This window comes from Macaca fascicularis, chromosome 12 (genome assembly GCF_037993035.2).
Source record: "Macaca fascicularis isolate 582-1 chromosome 12, T2T-MFA8v1.1".
Lineage (NCBI taxonomy): Eukaryota > Metazoa > Chordata > Mammalia > Primates > Cercopithecidae > Macaca > Macaca fascicularis.
Window position 1 is genome coordinate 123,278,895 of NC_088386.1, and position 16,478 is coordinate 123,295,372.

A 16,478-nucleotide genomic window follows, 5' to 3' on the forward strand; every position below is an offset into this window, starting at 1 on the left:
CTTAGAATCTGAAGGATAACACAGAAGCCATGAATGTCTAGCAGAAGGCCCTAGACCTGTGATTCTACTGTGAAGAAGTAGCAGATGGTTATTGGTGCCCAGTTCAGTTGATATGACAACGCTAAGGATGTGAAGCAAAAAACCATAGCTACATGGCATATCCTAAAACAAATGCAGAAGATCTCCCAGGGACTCAGTGAATATTTTAAAAGGATCCTGCGGGAGCTTAGAAAATAAAGAACTTCATGAATATGGGTCTGATCACAGTTTGGTGACGGTTTCTTGAGCTCTTTTTCCTTCCTCGTCACTTCTGGAAAGAGGAGCTGGGACTGCAATGAATAGAATGGAGCAAAAGTCTGGAGAGAAAAGGAAAAGCTGAATTGTATATATGTATACACATTCCTGCATGGAAAATTCAGAGATGTGCACTCACAGTCTTTGTACAGATACAGTTTCATGGCCCCCTTACCACAAGCATGATCTCCTTACTCCTGACAAATTGGGCCATGTGTCCTTCCCAAAACCCGCAGTCACTGGCTTAACTGTTCTCCCCGTGATTCATGATGTTAAATTTTGGACACTGAACATGTTGGGGAGGGAAGATACTTATCCCAACTGTTCAGTCTACATTGTTCATTTGTACCTTTCCCCCTTCTGCATAAAAGTCTCACAGAAAATGGGGATGAGTATAGAGGAAAACCACTAAGGCTCTGAGTAGATTCCTGAAGAAGAGGTGGGCTTTGAACAGATTGAGAGAATCGGCCATCGAAAAACCTAGAGGACATTTACTTGAACAATCAAATTTAACTTGGGGTATAAGCATATAAAAGGAGAATGGTATGCATGCATGCAGAGTGTCTAGTGTTATATGTTATATAACTGTGTAGCATTAGACCCTGTGACGCAACTTCCAGGAAGCTGCTTGAACCTAGGAAACTATTTCTCAGCCTCAGGGATGAATAAAAGTAAGTGCATAATCAATGAAGGATGATTCTGAGAGACATTTTAAAATTTTGCATTGAGGCCAGGCACAGTGACTCACACTTGTAATCCCAGCACTTTGGGAGGCCAAAGTGGGTGGATCTTTTGAGGTCGAGTTTAAGACCAGCCTGGCCAACGTGGTGAAACCCCGTCTCTACCAAAAAAATACAAAAATTAGCCGGTCATGGTGGTGTGTACCTGTAATCTCAGCTACTCAGGAGGCTGAGGCACGAAAGTCTCTCGAACCCAGGAGGCAGAGATTGCAGTAAGCCAAGATCATGCCACTGTACTCCATCCTGGGCAACACAGTGAGACCCTATCTAAAAAAAAAAAAAAAAAAAAAAAACCTCAGATTTAAACAAAACAAACATCCAGGCTGGGCATGGTGACTCACACCTGTAATCCCACTACTTTGGGAGGCCAAGGTGGATGGATCACGTGCGGCTAGGAGTTTAAGACCAGCCTGGCCAATGTGGTGAAACCCCGTTTCTACTAAAAATGCAAAAATTCTGGACGAGAGGGCATGCACCTGTAATCCCAGCTACTCGGGAGGCTGAGGCATGAGAATCGCTTGAACCCGGGAGGTGGAGGTTGCAGTGAGCTGAAATAGCACCATTGCACTCCAACCTGGGGAAGAGAGTGACACTGTCTCAAAAAAAAAAAGAAGAAGAAGAAGAACATCCACCTGGGATTACAGGTGTGAGCCACCATGCCCGACCAAGAACATCAATAAATATTGATTGATATTTTGAAAATCTTAATTTTCAAGTCCTTTAATTAACATACTATTTGTTTTTTACTATAAAGTTTAATTTTTTTAAAACCATAATGTCAGTCGAGTGCAGTGGCTTACGCCTGTAATCCCAGCACTTTGGGAGGCTGAGGCAGGCGGATCACGAGATCAGGAGTTTGAGATGAGCCTGGCCAACGTGGTGAAACCCCGTCTCTACTGAAAATACAAAAATGAGCCAGGCATGGTGGCGCACACCTGTAATCCCAGCTACTCTGGAGGCCGAGGCAGGAGAATTGCTTGATCCCGGGAGGCAGAGTTTGCAGTAAGCCGAGATTGTGCCACTGCACTGCAGCCTGGGCTACAGAGCGAGACCCTATCTCAAAAAAAAAAAAAAAACCCACAAAATAAAACCATAATGTTGCCATGGCTATTTTAGTTGGGGGAGGGGGGGTTTGTTTGTGTTGTTTTTTAAAGTATTTTTATTGGGCACAGTAGCTCACACCTGTAATCCCAACACTTTGGGAGGCCAAGATGGGCAGTAACACTTGAGCTCAGGAGTTCGAGATCAGCCTGGGCAACATGGCAAAACCCCATCTCTACAAAATACAAAAATTATCCAGGTGTGGTGGTGTGTGCCTGTAGTCCCAGCTACTTGGGAGGCTGAAGTGGAAGGATCACTTGAGCCCAGGAGGCTGAAGCTGTAATGAGCCATGAGCATGCCGCTGCACTCCAGCCTGGGTGACAGAGCAAGATCTTATCGCAAAAAAAAAAAAAAAAAAAAAAATTTTAAATAAGCAGAAAAGTTAATGATTACTACTGTTCTAGTTATCCATTTCTATGTAACAAATCATCTTAAACTTAGTGGCTTAAAACAAACAAGCGTATGTTTTGCTCATGCATACTGTGGGTTAGGAATTTGCAGTTGCCATGAAGGGAAAAGCTTGTTTCTTTTCTTCAGTGTCTGAAGCCTAAGCTAGAAAGTCTCAAAGGCTAAGGATAACTCAACAGCTGGAGCTGCAGTTATCTGAAGATTTGTTCACTCACATGTCACTTGGTACTAGCTGTTGTCTGGGACATCCATTAGGGTTGTCGGCAGGTGCACTTATACATGGCCTCACTGTCTGGCTACTTGGCCTTCCTTGTGTTATGGTGCCATTCTTCGAAATATTAACAACCTGGGGAAAGAAAGGCAGAAGCTGTACTGTTATGACCTATCCTCAGAAGTCACTTTGCATCATTTCTATAGTAGTCACTAGCCCTCTGAATTTCAAGGGAAAGAAACAGATCCTGTCTCTTAATGAAAGAAGGTCAAAGATATATTTTGTAAGAAGAACATATGGGATTAGAGATTGCAGCCATTCTGCAATGCCAAAACCATTAAGCTAGATACTTTTTTAGTCTAGTTTTCAAATATTCAACCAAATCTTAACTTGTTATAACTCTAGAAGCCAGGAATGTTTATTTATAATACAGATACTCTCCGTTTCCTATATGTGCCTGTAAACACTTTTATAAATTGTTCTTATAAATAAGTATATAGTGTAAGATTAAACAAATAATAATAATCATACCAAGTAATATTGATACTTAAAAAAGAACTAGAGTAGCATTCTTAAAGTAAATAGACATTCCTGTTTATCTGCATTATAGTAAGTAAGGGTATGTGGTGTTTTTTTAAAAAGCAAGTCTGTCAGTAATACACTGCCTGGCAGCAATTCTTGGTTGCCTTTTCTTAGTTCGTTGTAAATTTTTTGAGTAGCCTTGTATCAAGGTTCTTTTGATGCTAAGCAGCTACTAGGCTACTAAGAATATTTCTATTTCCTTCCCTTTCTTTGTGCTTTAACAGATCCGTGCAGTTGGCAGACTAAAAAGAGAGCGGTCTATGAGTGAAAATGCTGTTCGCCAAAATGGACAGCTGGTCAGAAATGATTCTCTGTGAGTAGAAGCACTAGCATTATATCTCCTTTGTAAGTTTTTTCAGGGTATTTTGTGTACCCATATTTTTCTAAATAATTACTTCCTATAGTTTTTAAAATTTGTTTTACATCAAGTTTACATTTTTGTAATACTGTTTGTAGTCTTAAAATCTGGCCGTTTTGTTGGTCCTCAGAATTTTTCAGTAATCTTATCCTTTCCTGTGTCGTATGATTTGCTAATTAAGTTATCATAAGATGGTGAACTGGTCCTGTCCAGCTTTGTTTCTAATGAGCTGTGTTAAACAGTGTAGCAAGACAGGTAGAATTTTTTTCTTTCCAAAAGTATGTTTTAGCTTTCTCCTTTGTGATTCATTGAATTTTTTGGTCCTTTTCATTTTCAAAAAATACAAGTGTGTTGTTTAAAAGACTAGTTGTTTAAACCTTTCTTTCTCATTTGGTTGTATTATCAAATTCTGATCTTAAAGCTACCAGAAGATCTATTAATGTTAGTGCTTTTTTACTTTTTTATTAAAATTAATGGGTTTTTACAAACAAAATGTTTCTTGAAAACTGGTCAGAATTTTAATCAGAAAGTGATTGTCAGTAGTGGCTTTTTAAATAGATTATATAAATTAATATTTCTTCCTCATTAATGTTTTGGCCAATTTTCATGAACTCATGAACCACCTGTGATGGCAAGCATCATGTTAGCTTCTGCAGAAGCTGAAAGAATCAGGAGATGATACATCTCTTCTGAGAGCTTGCAAATCTAGATAGAAGCAAAACATTTAATTTTATTTACAAAATAGAGAACAATACAGTGATTTATATTATAGCATATTAATCTCTAGTTTGGACCTCTCTAAAGAGTATAGGGATACAGAAGGAGTTTTGATGGGGTAGGATCATTGATATTCAAGATAGAGAGAGGATTCTTTTTTCAAATATTTTTATCCTTGCTTTGAAAGAACAAAGAAGTTCTAACTTCTATATAAATTATTTGCTTGCCTTATGGAAATTCCATTCTCTTGTGTTAGGTGAAAGGAGAACTAAAACTGCTCTGATTTCTTGGAGAATATTTAAATATCTCCTAAGGTAGTTAAAATTATTCTGTAAGACTGTGTAGGAAGACAGTGAGTTAAAATGAATATATATCTCCTTCAGGGAATGCTTGCTGCAAGATTCAGCCATTAGTAATAGAAAATTTTTTATGATTGTGTTTCCCTAGAGGTGTCTGGTTGGCAGTGATGTCAGCAGGTCCACGAGATCCATTTTTTCTAGACTATTTCCAAATGTATTACACAAACAGTTAAGAGGCTGTATCATGTATGGCTAAGGTGGCTTCTTGATCTACTTTACAGAGTGATTAAACATACACTCAAGAGCTTTAATTATTTTCTTTTTGTAACATTATCCCAAGGCAACAAAGATTTCTAGTAAGCTTTTCCACTTTATAAAGATGTGGCTTACTCTTTAGGTTCTTAGCTACTTTGACATTTTATTTAATAAAATAAAAACAAGATTATTGTAATATAGCACCACTTTTATTTTTTCTCCCGAAGTATGTATTATTGATAGCTGCATTCAACTGAAGAGAAAGGAAACCCCTTTATTATGTATGAAAACCAGTCCAGTGAAGTATGATTTAGAGTAGATGATATAGATATTTTTGCATTTACCTAATAACATCAGTTCCTCATAACAGAAAAGATTTACAGTGTTAACTAATACTTGATTTTCTTTTTTTTTAAGTTGCTTTAATGGCATTTTCTAAAATGCCATTTCAGCCTTTAATAAAACTGAGAATCTCATTTTTGGTAGTAAAACTAATGAATCTTTATACATTTTCACAGTGAAACACTTAACATTGCTTAACCATATTTTTCGTTATGGCTGTTACCATGTTATAGATGTAATTTGTTAATAATGTAACTTTGTCCTTTCTTTCCTTACTGTTGTTAATTTTATACTTTACAATTCATCTTTAAGAGTCTCCATCTTACTAACTTTAGAATTGTGTGTAACGACCATATTATTCAGTGTCGTTAATGTAGTAAGGAAAAAACAATTGATATAATACCTCTATTAAAATAATTATTAAACTCTTACTATCTTTACCTACTTTAGTGTTTTCTTTGTAACATGAAATTGTTGTGCATCAGAGTGCATGAAACTTTGCCTGTCTCCACTTTATTTTATTCCATGGCTTTAAGAATGAAAGTGCAAACGGGTGTGAGAGCAGGAGCACTAGCCTTTGTTTTCTTAATTACTTTGAAGAGGCAATAAGATTATCGTCAGCTATTAGCACAAAAGTGAACTGTGAACAGTAAAATCAGATGTAGCTTTTTCTTTGTGTTATAAAAGCTGAATATGTAAAAGAAGCATAATTATTATTTAAGGTGGCACAGATCAGATTCTGCCCCAAGAAATAAAATTTCAAGGTTCCAGGCACCGATTTCTGCACCGGAGTACACGTAAGATTTTATCTGCTCTGCTTTTCACAAGTAGTTGTTTTGATTTTGAAGGATTATGTTAATACTAATCTATTGACCAGGTAATTGACATATGCTATCCTAATTATCTTCCTGTTTGGCTTTTTAGTACCTCTGTTTCAGGATTTCTCAAACTGCCGTTATATACTTTATTAAGGAAAAAAATAACTAGACCAACTAAAGGAAGTTGTATATGATTTTGCATGTATTGGTGAAAGCAACATGGAATATAATATGCACATAGGGACCAAGCCTCCTTTTTTGTTTATTTTGCTTTGGTTGGCATAATAGTTCTCGACAGATTCAACTTCACCTGGTTCAGTGATCCCAATTTTTTTTTTTTTTTTTAATTTCAGCACACTGTCTCTTCTTCTTTTCTCTTGTCCCTGAAGAAGAATGGAGAATAAGTGTGGTTTGTCATTTATTTTATAATCCTGTAGATTAAAATGATGCTTGAAAGCATTTTTTTTGCTATTATTAAACCCACTGTTTTTCTGTGTGACAAAATAAGGTATGGGAATGACTCTACTCATGGAGCAGAACATTTTGGTATATAATACAAGTATCAATAGCTGATAGCGTTCTTAAGCAGCAGAAGAAACCGCACCGATAGCCAACAGTTTTCCTCTTACTCTGGTTCTATTATTATGCTTCGAGGAACTATTCAGTTGCCGTAGATAGTGGCAATATATTAAAATTTCCTCTCTATTTAAAATTCCAAGAGAAATTACTATATTTGTGTTTTGATGAAAATTTTTTCTCTTTATTATTTTACCCTATTTTTTGGAAGAGTCTGATACCTCACTGAAGAGGTTAAAGTCACAGTTTGGGAAACATTATTCCTATAAAAACTCAGAGAAGGAGGTACCTGACTTTGAACTTACTTTTAATAATGACATAGTTATGCCAAGTAAATTTTTATTTCAATTTTAGTTCTGGCATTGGCTGATTTTTTTTTTTTTTTTTTGCTGTTTTATTTTGTTTGTTTTTTTGAGACGGAGTCTCACTGTGACTTCCAGACTGGAGTGCAGTGGCATGATCTCAGCTCTCGGCAGCCTCCGCCTCCCGGGTTCAAGCGATTGTTCTGCCCCAGTCTCCCGAGTAGCTGAGACTACAGGCACACACCACCATGCCTGACTAATTTTTGTATTTTTAGTAGAGACAGGGTTTCACCATATTGGCCAGGCTGGTCTAGAACTCCGGACCTCAAGTGATCTGCCCACCTTGGCCTCCCAAAGTGCTGGGATTATAGGCGTGAGCCACTGCGCCCAGCCCTGGTGTCGTTTACTTAACTCTTATGTAATAAGATTTGGTGTAAGCATGAGGTAGAGCTATTACTAATGAAGCATGGTAAACATCAGTGCTTTCTTCAAATTCTTCTAATCTTTTCTTTTAAAAAGGTAATGTTGAGACTTTGCTGTTTTATAATCTCACTGGAATCAGTTTATCAAAGAACATTTTTATTAAATTACTAATATATATAATGCTATTTACTTAATCTTCTCAGAGCCTTTGCAGTATGTTTACTTTTTTGTTTTCCACAGTAGTTCACTTGTCAAAACAGCAGAAACAGAAAGTCACTAAACCTTGGTTGGGTCCAAGAGTGGACGGAGGTGAAAGCACTGTTTCCCTCCACAGTGGATACCTGTGTAGTACATTTTAGCTCCTGTCAAACTGATTGCTAAAATGGAGCTTATTCTTTTTTGTTTTTACATTTATTTGTAAAAAAGACCAACAAGACTGCTTAAAGTTTTAAAAAGGAAAGAGAATTGCTAAATTATTTATTGCCTGTAATTACTAATGTAGTTTTGGCGATCTTATGGTGATTCATTTCATCTGTAGATGGAATTATGTGTTATCAAACAAGGACATTTAATCTATACATACACTGGAAAAAGTAGTCATCCATTAAAAAAAAAAATACTCCTGATTTTGTTTTTGCTGTTTATGGAGGATTACCATACACATGAATGAAAAGCTAAATTTTTTACTAATCTTCAAAATGTTGATTTCTTTTGAGAAACAACTAGAACCTCAAGTTATGTTTTTGATGAAATATCTTTACTAGTATTGATAAAAACTTAATTTCATCTTTTATCTTTCTACATAAATATTTTTCGTATTAAATTACAACTGAGGATCATGTAAGGTTTTTTCCCATTATATTCCAATTTCATGTGATAGTAAAATCTTAGAATTGAGAGGGATCTTATAGATTGTTTTAGAATCTACCCTTCTGCATTCCATCTTAGGAACTCTTTGCAGTTAATCTGAAGTAAGTTTATGTTTGACTGTTTTATAAGATGACCTCCTCATTTCCTATGTGTGGACAGAAAATACTTGTACTTTTACAGTTTAAGTAAACAATTCATTGTTGTTTGTTTCCAGCAAAAGGATTTCTCTTAGAGAAAGTAACCCTTCTATTTTAATATTTAATGGACCAAAATCCATTAAGTTTTTTCATGGATTTGAGTTTCGTTCATTCATGCTGTTGCCCCAAGATTATAATTCCAAATATTGATTATTGTAGCCTTTAATATGTTAGCATGGAGCTAGTTTATTTATCAATACAGAATGATACACAAAGTGTTCAATTTAAACCCCCAAATGCAGAGGCAAAGTACTGATTAGTCCTTTAAAACTTGCTTAAGTGAATTTAGGCAGTTACGCTGACTGCTCTATCAAGAAGAGTGTAAGATGAATTGTTTGTTTATGTTGATGCAGAACTGGCCATTTTTAATTCTCATAGGCAGTAAGAGCTTCAGCTTTTCACAGTGCTGCCTAAAGAGAATTCTGAGTGTAACGTATAGTTTTGTTTCACAGATAGGATGGTTTTGTTTGTTTGTTTGTTTGTTTGTTTTTACCCTTCTGGAATGCCCGGTATGGGTTTGCCAATTACCATGGATCAGTAGATAATGTTGGTTTATATGAATTCCCAGAGATTGCCAGTCTCTGGATGGACATTTAAGGTCACTAGTCATGAGATTGCATCAGAAAATTTGAGTTTATCTTGACACCATTAGGCCTAAATCCTATGGTGAATCAGGCTTGATAGATTAGTTACTTTGTATGTTAAGATTTGGCTTAGATCTTCTAAGCAGTCTTTGAAAAACATGGTTTTCATATTATGGTACTTCTCTTTTTGGATCGCCAAGCCATTCAAAGTTATTCATAAAATTGTGGAGGAGATTTTGTTTTTTAATTTTCTGGGACTCTGGGAATAATATTAGATGATTGTAACTATCCTGTCAAAAATTATCCCAGTTATTTTGTAGTTTCCAAACAAATACATGCTGTTAGAAAAGATTACACAGTCAAAATAAGAGATTTTATTTTTTCAATTGTTTACCATCTGCTTTGTTTTTATTCTTTTAGACGTAATACACATTGGATGACGTTTAGCCTGATGTTAGTTTTGCCTTGACGTTGAGAATGTTGAACCCTCATCCCACTGTCATAGTGCTCTTATTGTAACAAACCATCTGCCACGTCCGTATGTCAGTTAAGTTAAATACCTCACATAATCATGCTGTAACATTAAACGGCTCCCTGAAAATACTGACACAGATCTTAAGAGTTTAGGTTAGAACCACAAGAATTGGTTCATTCAGCTTTCAGAAAGTACTGGCAGGGGAGTCAAATGAAATTATGAATCTCAGCCCACACATGAAAGAACGATTAAGATTATTGTCACTAAGAAACCCAGAAATAATTATCAGCCATTGATAATTTAAGAAGTGTCCTTGCCTTCTTTCACTGTATTCACAGATTTGGTAATATTTTTATGCTTTAGTCATTTAACTAGAGAACATATGCTTTCTATAACTAAACAATCAAAATGCTTTGTTACCATTTTCTAAGACGAATTCATCCTTAAATCAGTGTCATTTACTCGTCATAAACTTCAACTTGCTTCATTGGCTTTATGAAGTTTTTGAAATGGTGTTTTTATGGAATCACTTTTGATTCATGTGTTTAAACTTTGACATCTGTATGTGAGAATTCCCTGTCCTACTCTTCTAATCATCCATAAGTTGACGGCAGTGTTGTTTCTTAGAAGTTTGGTTTATTGAATTGGAATATAAGCACGAAGTAAAGAATGCTGCTTCTCCAATGGGAGGAGTTGAACACATTCATTGCTGTGGTTATCTTCCCTCTCTACAGTTCTTTCATATTCAGTTTATTTATTTTGATGTTTAGGGTTACAAAGTTATAATTGCTCCCTTATAGCTAGTTTTTGAAAACAATTCAAAATGTTTATTCTTTGACTGTTTTCTTGGAGGGGAGAGTGAAGGGTGGGAAAGCGGGACAAGAACACTAAGAAAATTAAGATAAAGACTGCTCAGCAGAAGTTTTATAAAAATCTGACTTGAGTGTTTTTCTCTTCATTTGCTGTGCTTGTGTAAACAGTGTGACACCATCGCCACAACAGGCTCGGGTCTGTCCTCCCCATATGTTACCTGAAGATGGAGCTAATCTTTCCTCTGCTCGTGGCATTTTGTCGCTTATCCAGTCTTCTACCCGTAGGGCATACCAGCAGATCTTGGATGTGCTGGATGAAAATCGCAGGTGATTGGCCATCCGTGACTCTTGCCAGCTTTGTTGCATAGTTTTTGGCCTCTTGTTTAGTGGACTGTGGTGTCTTTCTTTTCTGTTTTTACCTTCTAGCCTCTTTCTAAGATGCAATGATTTGAAACAGCTTGCTTTACTTTCTTTTAATTTGAAATTATTGTCCAAAATTCACATTTCGCAAGATTACATTACCTTTCCTTCTGTCAAGGAGAGTATACATAGAAAGCGTAGTGATTTTTTTCAAAGGCTTTTCTAGCCTGTTCTAAGTACTTGTTTCCACTTGGGGATATGCCAAGGGGTCCCGTTGGATTGAGTGTTGCACTGAAGCTTACCAGTCCTCTTTAATTAATCTTGGTGTAATTATTTATGCTACTTATATGATTGGATTAATAAAGCAAATCTGAGGAGCTGATGTCAGTGCAGCTGCCAGGACACTTTTTTCCTTTCCTCCCAGCTATGGATTTCTAGGCTTGTTTTGAAAATTCCAGGTGCTACCATCTTTTTGATAATACTGATATTTTTCAGTGTTGATAATTTATCTCGCTTTTGAACATCTCCAAGTAAAATCATCAATAGTAAACTTAGACTTATTCATAGAAATAATTTTTTTGCAGTTATTTCAAGTACTTTTTGTCCTCGCTTTATTACTACATAATGTTTTAAAGGAAATTCAGGGAGCTTTTTTGGCATACTGTGGGAAAGATAGAGTCAATTTCATTTCGACTCTGAACATTTATCTAGTGGCTTCTGGTAGTCAGGGTTTGAATTTTCATGATTATTTACTTGTTACTTTTTGCATTTTGAAGATTTCACAATAAATTAAGCTGGCCCTTCTAATAAATCGTGTTTCTTACCTTAGGAACGAACATGACTTCTGGCTTGCACTGAACAAACTTTTTCTTGTTAAGTGCTTGTAGTCCTCACACAGGCCCTGGGTATGTCACCATACTTCACAAGCACTTGTCCATGCTGCTTATCCTTGTTGAATCCAGGGCCTTTCAGGGCCTTCCGAGAGTTGACCTAGTGCCATGCATTTGGGCCCAAGGACTGAAAGCTGCACTGAAAAGAGCTTAAAAAGAAAGCTCATGGCATGAGGGTGTGGGGAGGGGAATTATATATACATGTATATGTATAGATGTGTTTTGTTTGTTTTTTCCCCAAGGGTTTAGACTCCCTTTTGTGCTTTTTGAAGCTTCAAAGACATTCTTGGACTATTGGGAAGCTATAAGAAGCAGCAAGGTTCAGAACAAAAAGCATGGATTCAGGGAGTCGGTCAGAATTAACCCGGATCCACCCCAGTGCATAGCTGCATAATGGCCTTGAACAAATTGCTTAGCTTCTTTTGGCCTCATTTTTCTCATCTGTTGAAAACTAGAGAGGAAGGATAATAATATCTAGCTTTCTGAATTCTTGTGAGGATCTTCTCCCCTCCCCCACCTTTAATTATAATGGGATAATGGCCTCCAATTCTTTATTTAGTGTGGTAGGAGATCTTTCAAACAATATTAAATATAAAGTAGCTGGCACTTAAGAACTAATATTTACAAGGGTCTGTTTTCTCTTCCCTCCTTAAAACAGATTTATTGTCCATCAACTAACTTGTTTAACTTTTAAATTACAGTAAGTCCTTAGTGGAAACCAGATTATTAGGTGCGAATATGTCATATCAAATACTATTACATTTAAAATATCTGAATGAGAGAGATATTTCCAAATCTTGTATAAAAAGTAATAATAGCTAGATGGCAAAGTCACAGTACATTAAAATTATATGTCCCAAAAAGTAAAAAAAGAAAAAAAAAAGATTCTTCTCAGCCCCCACGATCAGCATATACACAGTTCATTGCAGTCATGTGGAACTTATAAAAAGAATGGATTTTTTCCTCCATAATGGAAAAGCATTGTGCCTCAGAGTCAAATGTATAAAATCAAAAATCGTATTAGTATAAACTTTGTATTTTTTTAATAATGAAAAATATTTTAGACTTTAAGTGAAATTTTATTTCACTTTTTTACATTGTGATGAATTGATAACTCTAAAATCCCTTTTCTGGGGAGGAGTTCTCTTATTCATTTCAGTAAGTTTTTAAAAGTTCATGAAGGAGTTATATTAATAATGCTTTGCTCCTAGGTCTGTAGCATTAGTTGCTACCTTGGAGCCTGGAGGGTTAGTTTCTTATCAGTCTAATTGATGCTTTCAGTATTGAAAGGATTTTTTTAAGTTGTATTCACTTAGGATCTCAGTGTTGAGCAAGATTTTGTCAGAATTTTAAGTGCCAAATCAGTTTTTATTTCCTCTGTGAGAAGTATCCGGCATGACTTTTCAGATATAAGAAATAGGAATGTGAAATTTGGATAATGTTCTACTTGCATGATTATAAAATAATACTGCTTATAAAATTTTAAGTGCTTCTGTGTTCCTTGCTCTGTACATCATTTTTTCCTTTCTATTTTATTACTCTTGGCTATTATGCTAATGCAATACTTTATCTTTCGTCATATGCCATCACATTAGGTATGGTTAATTTAAGCTAGAACTATTTGGCGGAAAAAGAAAAACGCTTTCTGCTTGCTTTATCACTGTGAAATAATGCAGATTCACAATTCCTTGACTTAAGAACTATTTTCAGTTTACATTTTAAAGGACGCTGTCAAAAGGTTCATGTACTATATATTTTTTTCTTACAAGCATGTAGATGATCTAAACCAAGCTCAACATGAAAACCAAGTTAAATCCTAGGTACATGTTAGAAAACTATTTACACAGGTCAGTGTTACGCATTTGGAAAACTGATATATTGAAAGTTTACCAAAACACCAGGTGTGTTATTTGCTCAGGTGCAGCAGAAATTAAAATACTGTTACGATTTGGTCCTTACCTGGTTAGAAAATGTCCGTCTCTCCCTACATATGTTAGAGCTATGTACCTCATTTTACAATGTAAAATATTAACATCTTAAAAAAGAAACTTAGTTCCTGTGTAAGAACATTATTTAAATATTGATAGATGAGTCATGCTTAGGTCTTATTTTTAGGAGGGGCTTGATTATTTTTATACAGTTTTTCCTTAACAGACTGTACCAGCTTTGAGTGAATAGAATAAGAAACCAATGTGTGAATAATTTATATTTTTGGCAAGTATCCCTATAAATATACAGCTTGGAAGACCTGGAAATCCAGAGTTGCAGTGGATACAATGTTTGTTATTTATAATTTTTCTCTTTTAAAAGAAAAAGTATAATTCCTGATTCCCAATTAAACTGTCTATTTTCTGTAGCAGATTACATTTTTATAGCAAAGAAACACATGTTCTGTTACGTCAGAGCATATTTACTCAAAAAACGTCAGTACACAAACACAAGTTAATGGTGGAGCTTGGTGGTAGCCTTGGATTTCTTTCCCTTTTACCACTCTACAAAACATACTGTTGAAGAGATTTTATGTATTAAATCATACTTATCATAGAAAATGGTACTTGAATGAAGTTTCTAATTTTGCCAAATACCTGTCTAATGTACTTTTATATTATATGTGTCAATTGCCAGTGTGAGAAGACAAAATGAAATACGTTGTGAAAGGTAACTGTATTATTTTCTGGCTCTGCATTATAAAAGGGAGATCTCTGTGGTGGAATATGGTGAATATGACAGATCCATTTGAACATGCTGTGTGCAGTTTAAAAAGCTTTAAGAAGCACACAGCGATGGCTTCATCTAATTAACCATTTTCATGTTAGTATAATTTAAGATTGTAGTTAAATAACAGGTTTCCTAATACCACAGAGTAAATATGGTACTAGGATGAGATGAGTTAAAAGACCTGTCTCAAGCATATGTGATTTCTCCATGTTTTTTAGCCAGTAAAATAAAAGTCAAACGTGTGGGGAAACACCCCAAAAATTCTTTGAATCCCTTGTCATCTAGGCTCCCGAAATTTATTTAAGCACTGGTAGTACCTTTAAGACATATAGAAGTTAAACATTAGAATTTTCTTATATAAATTGAATTATCAGAAAATAATGATTTGTATTGTCAAAATTCCACAGCTGTGCCAACTTACAGAAAAAATTAGTGCATTTGGTATTAAACATTTACCATTATATAATTCAGTGTTGTCTTGATACTTAAATTCAAGCAAAACCAGATCGGTTACTTAGAGAATTAGATATCCAAAATAGGATTTAATAATTCTTCGAATCTTTATATGGATCCAATACTCCAGTCTCCTTTCTCTGCTTAGTAAATATTGCTGACTGTTTTAGGGGGAATTGACCAGTGAACAGGTAGAAGCTTTTGTTTTGTGATTTTAAAATATAAAACTCACTGGAAAGCTTACTGCTCATCAAGGTAGAAAGCTAACTCCTCTAGCGCCAAAGCGTATACTGAGAATGGGTGGAAATGCCCACCAGATTTCCCAGTGCACCTTAGTCTTCATTCCCAGCGGCCCTGTATGCCACTCCTGGTTGTCTCAAGATCAGACTCAGATTGTGGATTGCACTTCCTGTAATGTGCTCCAGCACGTCTCCTGATCTTCTCAGCTTCAGAGTGGAGGCTTGCATTTTCACTCTGGAGAGCTGAGAGTTTGACACACAGCCGCAGTGAGACATCAGGCACTACTCAGAATTAATAAGGTGGGAGGGAAGGAACAGTGGGAAATGGAGTTTCTTGAAATTTATGAATACAGTTTTTGAGATGGAGCTGTTGATATCAGATGAGCAACCATGGTCATACCGGTGCAGCTAACCAGGTCCTGATATGCTTTTAAAGGTGCTAGTGATTTTTTTTTCCAACTAGAAGAAAGGAATTACACTTTTTAAACAGAGTTGTCTTCTGTCTTAAATTTCATAATGTAAAGCACCAAGAAAATTATTTTATATGTTGGTGCTATTTTGTCATGTAAATATAGATTCCCTTTGTTTCTTTGATCGATAGTAATGTTGAGTTTATGAAAATGATAAAATGGAGGACACATGAGACAAGGATTTTTTCAAGTGATTGAGAGATATTATATTGTATTGAAATATACAATATAATCCTATTTGACATTTATTTGTCTTGTTTTTGCTTTTATTTTATTACTTCTCTGTTTCCTGATTCTGTCTTGTGCCTTCTCCCGCAAAAACCTGCCTTAGACCTGTGTTGCGTGGTGGGTCTGCTGCCGCCACTTCTAATCCTCATCATGAGAACATCAGGTAAATTTTGAGACTTTGTAATTACCAGGGTAAATGGTTGGCGGAATTTGTGTGTTGCAGGGCATGATGCATGTCGTAGCCACACCTGTGTTTGTAGCTGAACTTCTTTCTACAGCTTTCCTCGATGGGTACATCTTGCTTCTCTCTAAGAACAGTGAATAATCAGTCATGACATTTGGCCAGTTAGTATGAGGGAAAATGTTTAATAATTATGTTACGATGTGAACAGCTATTTTATTTAAGTGTAGTGTTAATAGTTTATAGGTGGTTTGTAATAATTGACATGCTAAAACAGAAAAAACGTCTTAAATCTCATCTTATGTACATCATTTTAATGGTTGCCTGAATTGTGCCCAGCATTTCCTTTTAAGTTGTTAATTATCTGGAATGTCACTTCCGGTGTGTGAACAAACCTCTTTGTTTGTAAGGCATCATCTTAAACTGGGAGGCATCAGTATTAACAGCTCCACAGTTCGGGAAGGCACGTATTTAGAAAGGAAATTGAGTTTTAAGCATTTTTATCATCTGTTGATTTAATGCCTTCTCTCTTATTTTTGCCCCTTTCACACTTTCAGACATGTGTAGGCTGAGTG

General features: G+C 35.7%; 1 protein-coding gene across 21 annotated transcripts in view; it reads left to right on the forward strand.

Annotated features, from left to right (window-relative positions):
• The window catches only part of MFF (mitochondrial fission factor), a 33,012-nt gene that overhangs the window by 11,556 nt on the left and 4,978 nt on the right, over positions 1–16,478 (forward strand). For 2 of the 21 annotated variants that reach the window (XR_012421535.1, XR_012421536.1), the window contains 5 exons: positions 3,561–3,649; positions 6,030–6,104; positions 9,498–10,691; positions 14,240–14,272; positions 15,826–15,885. Coding sequence is in view for 18 of the 21 variants with exons in the window: in XM_005574473.4 (XP_005574530.1) it covers positions 3,561–3,649; positions 6,030–6,104; positions 10,533–10,691; positions 14,240–14,272; positions 15,826–15,885 (416 nt within the window). In the remaining 3 variants the exon portion in view is untranslated. The remainder of the gene's footprint in view (positions 1–3,560; positions 3,650–6,029; positions 6,105–9,497; positions 10,692–14,239; positions 14,273–15,825; positions 15,886–16,478) is intronic. The other 19 variants (XM_005574473.4, XM_005574474.4, XM_065526180.1 and 16 more) reach the window with 11 other exon arrangements.